The sequence below is a fragment of the Morone saxatilis genome, unplaced genomic scaffold (genome assembly GCF_004916995.1).
Source record: "Morone saxatilis isolate NCDOM2014 unplaced genomic scaffold, NCSU_SB_2.0 Contig3, whole genome shotgun sequence".
Classification (NCBI taxonomy): Eukaryota; Metazoa; Chordata; class Actinopteri; family Moronidae; genus Morone; species Morone saxatilis.
In genome coordinates, this window is record NW_023339873.1 from 314,036 (window position 1) to 324,813 (window position 10,778).

At 40.9% G+C, this 10,778-nt stretch overlaps 1 protein-coding gene across 1 annotated transcript in view; it reads right to left on the reverse strand.

The window, feature by feature from the left end:
* The window catches only part of mdga2a (MAM domain containing glycosylphosphatidylinositol anchor 2a), a gene marked incomplete in the record, with an annotated part of 62,993 nt that overhangs the window by 13,531 nt on the left and 38,684 nt on the right, over nt 1-10,778 (reverse strand). The window contains 1 exon segment of the mRNA XM_035674754.1: nt 3,011-3,283. Within this exon segment, the coding sequence (XP_035530647.1) occupies nt 3,011-3,283 (273 nt within the window).

Here is a 10,778-nt window from a genome sequence, read left to right on the forward strand (position 1 = left end):
CAAAAGGTCATTACTAACTTTAATGAATCTTTTGTTGCAGCAAATTATTCTGAGTACCAATAAGTATCATATTGATAAGCCAACTGTCAGTTTCTGGATCAGATTAAGATGAATTCAGTCATCATGATGGCAACAGAGCAAAGATTAATCTTGAAGATGTCACATGTTTGTTTGTCCAATGAAAGAGAAGAGGAAGACATGATGAAAGAGTAAAAAAACCGTTGTGAGTGTGTTAATCTCACAGGCAGCAGATTATAAAGCTCAAGTTAATATGACAGTAAACACACCACAGTGTCTGCTGATGTTCGGGTTGGAGGATTAAACCACTAAAGAAGAAGAACTCACCTGACTGGACCAAGCCTCCAACATGGACGACCTGATAACACAGAGCTGAGTCCTGATTGGCTGACTCAGCTCTACAAACACTGACTCAGAGGTAACTCAAGGTCCACTTACTGGCTCTTCTGACAGTGTGGACAGAGTTTGCTCAGTCTCTGTCTTCACAGTTCCATACTTTGGTCAAGTGATCAGAGCGGAAATTGTGATTCAGATCACTTGAAGACAACTGAAACTCCTCTGCTGGTGAACACTATGAGATGTGGTCGAAGGCTCTTAGAAAACACAGCGAATACTGGATGAAATATTAAAACTCAGAGAACATTGGACCGAATATTGGGTCAAACAGAGCTAAACCTTTAGTGAATATTTCACAGCAGCCTAAACAAAGTATAACCAGACAGTTAAGGAAGAAACCAGCCTTACTTTTAACTAAGTGAGAAAATGCTGACGACGAGGAGGGAAATAAGGAGAATGAAACGTCAAAGTAAATAACGGAGAGGAAGAGATACATCCATTCAGTCTGAATATCAGTGACTATGATCGCTATGATCTAACGTCAGACTGGTGGAAACATGAATAATGCAAACATGAATCTTTCCTGCTGCTTCGCCTCAGAGACAGACAAGGGAAAAATGGCAACATTGAACTTTAGCTTTTTCGTTTGAGCCTGTGAAGGTGTGGTGAGTCGTCATGTTGGAGTTTTGTCTCACAGTTTCTGTCAGTTTTACTGCTGTCGTCTCATTGGCTGCTGCAGGATGAGCGAGGTTTAAAATGCCACCGACGTGTTCACACCTGATTAACAACACAAACTTCACCTCAGCAACGTCAAGCCCGACATAATCGCCATCATTTTCCATCAGCTCTCCATCCTGAGCTTACAACTTCTCCTCTTTAACTGCTTTCTGCTGCCGCCTGCACAACGCGCCGCTGCTCACAGGCCGGCCATGATAAGAGGCTTAACGCAGCCTTCGGGTTTACAGGAAGAGTCTCGCAGCGCTGACAGGGCGTCTCTGCAGGGGAGCTTTCATCAGGAGAGGACGGAGATACGAGTCGACTCAGCCAGCACTTCCTGTGTGACGTCTGGTGTTCACAGAGCAGCTCTCAGAGGAAAAACAGCAGTCTGGAGACTCAGTGACGACTCCACATTTACATTAGAGATTCAAAACAAGCTCTTATAGATTTTTTATAGCTTTTTATAGTAGAGTGATTTTTGAAATTCAGGGCACCAGTACCAGTTTGGTGTAAAAGCAAACAGACCAACCACAGATTTGATCACAGTAGATATTGGGGATGTTCCTGGTGACTCATTTAACTGTAGATTAAAATGGAATTTTAATTGAGACTAGTGGACTAGTTTAAAAGTAAGACACTCAGAAAACAGTCAAAATTAAGCACAACTGACACAGGGGCAGTTTCATAAATTATAGGCATTTAAATTTCAGTTGGGATGTGACTGAAGCCGACGTCGGCCTGTCACAGATTCTTCATATGGTTATCTGCTCCAGACAGAGCATGCCCACGAAGTGCAGGGACCAGGTCTCATTTATGGACTGCTCTGCTCACCAAGATGCATTTGCAGAAAGTGCTTTTCTGGTTGTGAGGGAAGGTTACAGATTTTATGGTTTTTCTTCGATGTCCTACGGCTTCTGTGCTTCAACTCTCAGGGGTTAACAGAGTTTACAGATGTAAGATGTACATCAGTTAGCTAACTGCTAGCTGCTGCTAACTGCTAACAGACTGGGAGCTCAAGGTGGTCCAAAGCTGAATGAAGAATCAGTACAAGAAAAATAAGGATGTTTTTTACAGAGTGAATCATGCAAAGCTACTCAGACTGAGAATATAGAGCTTGATATGAGTAGAATAGGTGCCCTTTGAAAGAATAAATGTAGATAGAAAAAACACCAGCATAAAGCAGAAAGGATGTCAGAAATCGACAGACATAAAAGATAAAATGTCTTTTTGGTTACATAGTCTTGAAATGTTCCAAAACATAGATGTCAGTCATCTTTTAGCCTTCAAGACCTGAACTGTTAATTCAACAACAGAGAGGAGGCAGCCAGGTATTAAAGGCAGGAAGTTTTCTAATCTTCCTGCAGAGAGTAAAGTGTTTGTTGTCAGTTCAGATGTGTGAGAGGATGTAAAGGTTTCCTGAAGCTCTGCACATTATTTATGACGCTTCAAACTCCCTCGAGGAAACTCTCAGTGATTCTCTGCTTGTGGCTGCCAGCACACAGGATTTAAAGATGAGATAAACTCTAATTAACCACCGTGTTCTCATCCTGGAGATGTAAACATTTAAAGTTTGAAATCAGCTAGGAGTTCCCATCAGACCTCAGGCTTGTTATCGAAACCTCAACAACAGCTGCCGGACCCCAACAGAATGGGAATTAACTGGGAAACTGGGACTGGTTCAACCTGCTCTGGAGGAACAGGTCTGTCAGGGCAAGACCAAGTAAAGTCTTTTCTGAAATGTCAAGTTGTGTCAAGTCTCAAACAATGTAGGACATGTTCTAGTCATCTCAAGTAATTATAGACAAGCCCAAGTCAGGCCCAACCGATTCGTTACAGTTACAACTCCAAATATAAAATCGGTTTATTTAAGAAAAAGAAAGTCCAATCTGCTCACACCTTCAAGTCAACATCCCATCAAGCCCCAGTCATCCCGACCCACCTGTGACCAGGAAGGTACAGCGCCCTGCCCCGGCCTCGTTGGTGATGTCACAGGTGTACTCGCCGTAGCCCTCTCGGTTCAGAGCTCTGACTAGGTAGTTGGTGTCATCACGCTGGTCGCTGAACTGTCCAACGGTGAGCAGGCGGGAGCCCAGCTTCCACTCGTATCGCAAGAGGCGGGCTGGGTGAGCTCGCAGCAGGCGGCAGGTGAGGCTGAACGCCCGGCCGAGAGCCTGTCGGATCTCTGTGTACACCGGCTCCACAGTGGGCGGGACTGTTAAAGAGAGAGAGAGGAAATATGAGGTGATACAGCAAAGAATAATATCAAAACAATTACCGGCACTTTTACAAGTGCATGTTGTTTGTCCACACATTGTAGAAACCATAGAGCTTTATTGTAAAAGATACAAAATTTGTGGAGACTGAATTCTGGAGAAATCTTTCTTATGATGCATGAGTTGACTTAAAGTTGAATAGAGAAAATTCCTCCTTCTGCACAGACTGCTCTGTGGGATTTACCGACGGTAAACTGAAGCCGTTTATATTGTCTATGCTCTCTTCTGCTCTACCGCTGCCAACCATCTGGGCTACTGTAGAAACATGGCAATTCAACATGGCGGACTATAAGAGGACCCGCTCCCTCTGTGGATAAAAACGTCTCATTCTAAGGTAACAAAAACACAATGATTCTTATATACTCATATATTTACATTATATTTCTGCCAATGAATGTGAATGAATGCAATGAATTTGCAATGAAAAATGCAAAGAGCACATTAACCAGACACGTTTCCTTTCGGCCTTTCATCAGTTTAATAATTTAGGTTAATTAGCTACAGCTGATATAATCTGATGTTTGTCATCACCTGAAGGTTTCCTACATTGTTCTTTGCTAATAACACAGTGAAAGGCTGCTTAACCTTGAAGCTTAGTGAATCTGAGGTTTTCATCAACTTGGAATAAGCTCAACCACATGCACCAGACATTTAGAATATTTCTGTTTAATCAAACGGTACAAAACATCAAGCTTCAATGTAGATCTGCAACAACATGATACACAATGAATCTGCTGTCAGTCACTCTAAAGTGAGAAATCTGAGAGGAAAATCTTTAGTTTGAATAATGGGATGAATCACCACCCATCAAACTTTAGAAATGTCATAAGTCATAAAGTTATAATCTTGAAGTTTCAATAATAATGTATGAAATTACTTTTTGTCTAAGAATAAAATGAAGCAAGTTCAATTCAGCTTATTTTTGGCATTCATTTTCAGGACAAAAACATATTTTTTTGGTTTCATTGGTTCTTTCATTAATTTAAAAAACAGCTCAACTGTGTCTGTGATCTATGATATTTCGTGAGGCTGTATCCTGTTATTGTCCTGATTTCTCCACAGGGATCAATAACATTTCATCTACTCTGATCTGATCTAATAATCTGATTTGAATTTGGAGATTTTCCAGCCAACTGGGAAATGATCTTAACGGTTAACACATACACACACACACTTGCTGGTATTAAGACATTGTCGCAGAGGTTTACAGTGACTCTACTCCACTTCAGCTGCAGACAAAAGCTTTTATTTCACTTCAATTTTTCTTTATTTGAACTGTTTCAGCATCTTCGGATCTTTAAGGGATATTTTGGGGTTTCTGAAGTGGGGTTGTATGAATCACTTATTCAGCATAGACACCCTCAGTTTGTAGAAACACATCCAACTCTAAGTCCCGGATGTTTTGTGACACAGAACCATGCGGGAAGTCATGGAAACTATCTAGAAAAAAGCAGGCACTTATAAATAACCAGCAGGTGATTGGATAAACCATCTGTCTGTCACCATCTATCACAGGCAAACATAACCCGATCAGATCAATGAACCATGTAACTGACTGAAGCCAGTCGGGAGAAGAGAGAAAAACCTTCAGTGTCATTCTTTGTTCTACTTATAATGAAGAAATACTCTCCAGTTCTGATGTAACTAATGCTAGTAGCATCTACACTAACACACAGCTAGCCTTAAACCACGCCTGCAGCTCATTGGATGTTGACTGGACCAAACCACAGTGGTTGGACACAAGTGTATAGGTTGAAGGCTGACAAGATGGATTCTTGTGTGATCTCATGATTTTGAGTCCAGTTGCTTCACGAGGATATGGAGAGAGTAGGGAGAGAGCTGTGCACTGCTGTGGCAGCAGGGCAGCACAAACATTTCTTTTAACCACAAAAAAGGCTTACATAAAAAAGAAAAATCAATATCAGTTTAAGTCCGAGTTAAAGCGGCACAGCCCGGAAAAAACACATGCACCATCTCTGAAATCTGTAGAAACGTGAAGTTTAATTTCTAATAGTCTAATCTCGTAACTTGATGAAAGTAAATCTCTTTCTGTAAAGTTTAAAATTCAAAGTATGTTAGAAAATGTCTTTAGTGTGTTTAAACATGATTTGTTGAAGTTGACTTGAAGGTTGACTCGCTATATTAAACTGATAAAAGTAAGAAAATCCAGACTGAAAGAGACTAAATCGAACTGAAGTCACGGCTGCTGCGTTTCATTTCCTGCTCTCTCACTTCACTCTTTAATGATGCCCAAAATGCCTCTAAAATAACCTTAAACCTCTTAAGAATCTGAAATATTTAAAGCCAGACGGGCGCTCTGCTAAAGGGCACAAAGGCAGAGTCTGAGCTCTGTTTTTAAATCCCTCCAGCAGAACTTCCTCAGAGGATTTCAGCCACATTACAGGTGTCACTTCACAGATTAATGCCCCGCTGTCAAACACGGATCAGCAGCTGCAGGCGACAGTCCTTCAACCTCTCAGAGTCCTTGCTGATGAAGAGAGTACGAACGCTGCCTGGCTCCAGGGACAAGGCAGCGACGGCTCCACATGATTAATTCAGGCTGAGAGGTCGGAGCAGGACGCCACTGATGGAGTTTAAAACTCAACAGACAACATCACACATTTAAATGGAGTCCGCACAAGTCCAAGTCCGAGCTTTTAACTGGAATTTCTTACTTAATTATCAAGACCAGACTTGCTCCTCAAGTAATTTGTGGATGGTTTAAATTGTTTCTCAAGTAAGTTCAAAGCCTAATCTTGTGAGACACAAGTCCTTAAGAGTCAGGTCAAAGTCAAGTCTCAAGTCATAAGACACGTTCTAATCGAGTGTCATCTCAAATATTTACAGACAAATCAAATAAATTCAAATTGAAATAATTCAAATTGTTTTGCAACAACACCTAAAATCACTTCATAAAATTTTTTTTAAGGAAATCTGTCATTTTATTCAGGTAACGCTGCGTTTCACAGTTGCCTGTTAATGGCGTCATATCCCCTTTGTGTCTCCGTCAGCATTGTGGTTATCTGCCAGAAGCTGTCATACATTGACTGTTGATCCCACGCTGCTTCCCCACCTCAACAAACTTTATATTTTCTTATTGATTTGATGTGAGAGATCCCCTAGTGGCAGAAATTATATATTGTACACTTAGGATTTGTTGTTTCCTGAACAAATGTAGGATGTGAAGGTTTCTCTTCTGCCTAAAAGTGAAAGATATGGAACATGTGGTATAGACTGTAAATCCCTGTGAGTCAACTTCAATCAACACAGGACGCAAAAATCAGTTCAAATTGATTCTTTTCTAAAATAAATCTGCACGTTTTGATTAAAATTGGTAAAAGCTCAAGTAAATAAGTCTGCAGTACACACACAGACACTGAGGCTACAGAGGTAAAGGTCTGCGGTTCATCTCGACCCCCCAGAAATGTTTCCAGGACCTTCCTCCTGTGAGGGAAACGGTCCAGGAACATCTAAAGGTCAGCTGGATGCCTTTGCTCAACGTCGACCTTCAGTCAAGCTCTCCAATTGGACAAAGAAGACTTCTGACCCTGCTGTTTAATTCCCACAATGCACTGCTGAGGCTGGTGTTCCAGCGCGTTAATGAGCTTCTTTCTACTGTTTGTATCCTGATAACTTTAGCATGAAAGTTTTTCTCTGGCTGGAGTCAGAGGAGCAGCAGCGGGGACACTTCAGGGCCAAATGAGGAATAAGTTCATTTACATGATAATTTAATTCAGTAAATTAATTTACCCCCAGGGGCCCCTGAGGGACCGTCAAGAAAAAAATGACCACTGGTTTCATTTCCTCTTTTATTATGCTGACTATACTGCTGCTTTAAGACTATTCCTTACAGCACTTTCTAAATCCTACCATAAGCTTTGAATGCTCAATGTTAAGTTCATATTCTAGTCATTAATTCCATAATATTCAGCTAAAAAAACAGATTCCCCTGATGCTTCATATTTGAAGAAAATTAAACAGTCCTTACATTTTCTCTGAGTTTGTGAGGACCATAATAATAAAAAAGAAAGAAAACATCCACAGAGGTGTAAAAGTGAAAGCTTAAATATTCAGGAAATGAAACCTTTCCGCTGCTACAGGTCTTTCGGGAAAATATAGGAAGTAAACGAAATGCTGTATTTAGCTGAGAATGGCTGCTGTTGTTGACGGTGAACATTTAGGAATGATATGTTGTTTAATTATTAAACACAACAGTAATATGTTCATAAACAGTCTTTTAAGCCTGCAGATCTTTTTGTCAGATTGTGGAGGCTGTAAGTCTCACACCTCAACGAACTACTGATGTCTCTCTAACATGTCACGTTGAATCAAATCATGACCATATGGGTGAATCGTATCATATCGCATTGGTAGAGCTTCATATTTATCTTTAATGTATCGGGTGGTTGGCGGTGCATCGAGGTGCGTATCACATCGGTCTCAGTGACAAAAATGTACATTTCATTTAGGAAGTTCTGCAGTTTAGCTAAATATTTCTTTTGGGACAGCAGCAGCTAATTTTTATTATTCTATCTGCAGGGGCGGATCTCGAAGGGTGGCAGTCCTGAAAAAAAGAGTTTGGTGTGAAATTGAACACGTTTATTTAGATTAATAATGAGCTAAACAATTAAAATGTATTTACTGATCTGTTATGGCCAAATATTAGACCCAGTGATTGGCTTAGGTTGAATGAAAAAATATGTATTTGGAGAAATTACATATCTCTATTCAGTGCTTTGCTAATATGTCTCTCTAGACCTGCCTCCGCCTATTGTCAGTGTTGAACATGTTTCTGGTATTGTGAGGACGGCAATGTGACTGATGTCTCTGTAATCTGTGTTCAGACCTCAACAGGATTTTATTCAACAGCAATGTCCTCTGTTTGCTGTCTGTTTACTACAGTGCCAATTTCTATATGAACGCTGACAGCTGTAACTCTTGTACCCCAACAGGTCACTTATGTCCCCTGTAATCCACGTTCCAAAACGACCGTTGGAGGATTTTATACAGCGACAGTCCCGTGTCCCTTTTTATTCTTCTGTCTTTGAAGGAATCACTTTGAGTGCTGGAAACTTTAAAACCCAGTGCAGGATGTTCGTCAGAGGGATTGTGGGGACGTCACCTCCGCACATCACTGTCATCCCCGTAATCCAGTAAAAAAAAAAAAAAAAACCCAACAGACTGTGAGGGATTATTGTCAAAGTAAAAAAAGACCTACTAACAGCTCATTTGAAATGTTGCTTATAAGCTTTTCTCTTGCGGTTTCATGTGGACTTGATTAGCATATTTAGCAAAAGTCAAGAGTTTAATGGGCACAAACTGTAGATGTGAATGCATTTTGGGTCAGTGTGTTTGTACAGCTCTAACATGCTCCGGTGTCAGCTCACGTTGAACTAGTTTTCTGCTGATTTCTGCTCTTTTTTTCTTTTTGCTGTGCAGTCTTTCAGTCAGCAGCTTTTCTTGAGGATTAGTGAGGGTTTCTTTGCTTAAATACAGTTGCAAGTGAAATCTGTGTCTGTGTGTGACTTCAACATTGTTTCACTTATTTCAAACTAATCCACCTGTAATCTGCCCTCAATTTAATCTGCTTTGTGTTGTTGCACAGTGGAAACATACCACTGGAAGTTTAGAGGGAATTTAAAGAGATGTTCTTTTTACAGCAGTGAAAATAAACTGCTTGTAAAATGTCATTTTAGTAAAAAAGTAAACGTATCAGCTGTAAGTAGGCCTCGTAACCACACCAAGAATTTAAAGGTCCAGTGTGAAACATTTAGGAGGATCTATTGTAAGATAATATTAATTGGTATAATCACCTGAAAATAAGACTTTTATATCTACAGGCGCAGCAGGTTGCCTTCCCTGGAGTCCAACAGTCGCCCACAATGGACAAACCAAACACTAAGCTTTCGCATGCTTCATGGCCATTGCAGTTTCTGCTACATACAATTCTACCAACAGGGGGCGTAACATTAACAATATACATTCATTTCTGTTTTCTTTGATGAGGATGAAACTTTTTATTGTACACAGCTGCTCCATGAGCGTGCACAACATACTGAAGCCTTGCATCAATAACTCCACCTTGAGGCCAATAATACAATGCTTGAACGCAGTATTGAATTATCACTGATTCTGTGTGATATCTTTAGACGTGAATCACAAACACTTTGTGCTGAGAGGTTGGGTTGAGAGCAGTGAAGCAGAGAATCACACATTTTCTCCAGGAAGTGCAAATATTCTCTTCCTCCGTCAACGTCCTCTTAGGTTTCTTGTAGGAATAGTTTCATAATGTTGCTTTAATAAGATAATTGTTTTTTAGTTAATTCTTCATCATTCAACAGGTTTTTAATGTTTTGCTGCAAATGATTCTGTTATAAAACGGTTTAATAATCTTTATCTTCTGTGCTGTTTTAACTCTGTTTGACCTCCTCGTCTTACTGAAAGGACAAATGTTATGAACCGAGTTGTTGAATTTTATAATGGTTTGATTCACTGTGTTCAGGTGTGGGTTCAGTTTCTGTCTCGGCCGAAGACTTCCTCTGAGTTTCTGCATCGATTCTGCAGAGAATCAGAACGAGTCGAGCCTCAGAGGAGATTCACTCTGACAGCCTTTTAGTGCAGCAGGAAGCCGGGAGCTGTGTGTGTGTGCACGTACTTGTACATCTATCTTTGGGAGGACCGATGTAGGTTTCAGACCTTGGAGAGTGAGGACATTTTTGCTGGTCCTCTCTTTCGGACAGACCTTCAGAGACCTGTTTGAGGGTTTACTTTGGTTTGAAGGTTTTATGGTCAGCGGCTGGTTGGAAGGTCCTCACAAGAATAGAAGTACAAACGTGTGTGTGTGTGCAGCTTCCTGTCACATCCTCTGATGGTATTTTTTACGACGCAGCACCCTGCAGGTTAGACGGAGTGTGACTGGAAGATCGCGGATTGAATCCCCGTCCACAGACAGACAGACAGCATGTGTCTGTCAGCGGCTGCCCATATGCCCTCAAGTGGAGGCGTTAAACCCCCTACCTGTTGGTGTGTGTTTCCACTGAAATGGTGTTTTTATCACACCGATCTGCTGCTGTTCGCTCTGATGGATGTGATGCAGTTTGATTGGATGATGTGACATTTTCTCCGCAGGGATCAGGGAGCCCACGTCACAATGCATTCTGGGTATTTCAGAGGCCTGCTGTTGTTTGTTTACATCTGCAGCAGATGTTACATTTGGTTTCAGCTAAAAAGAGATTTTTTTTTACAGAAAAATGTCCAGAGAGGAGACAAAGTGAGGACGAGACCATAAATAATACAAAAGAAATTAAATGTTTGTACAACCTGTATCTGTTTGTACCACAGGAAGAAACTGTTATAGAAGTACTAGAGTCACATGGTGTCTCACTCCCTCTGCCTGTGTTGTATCACAGCCTCTCTGTGGTTTGTTTCCATAGC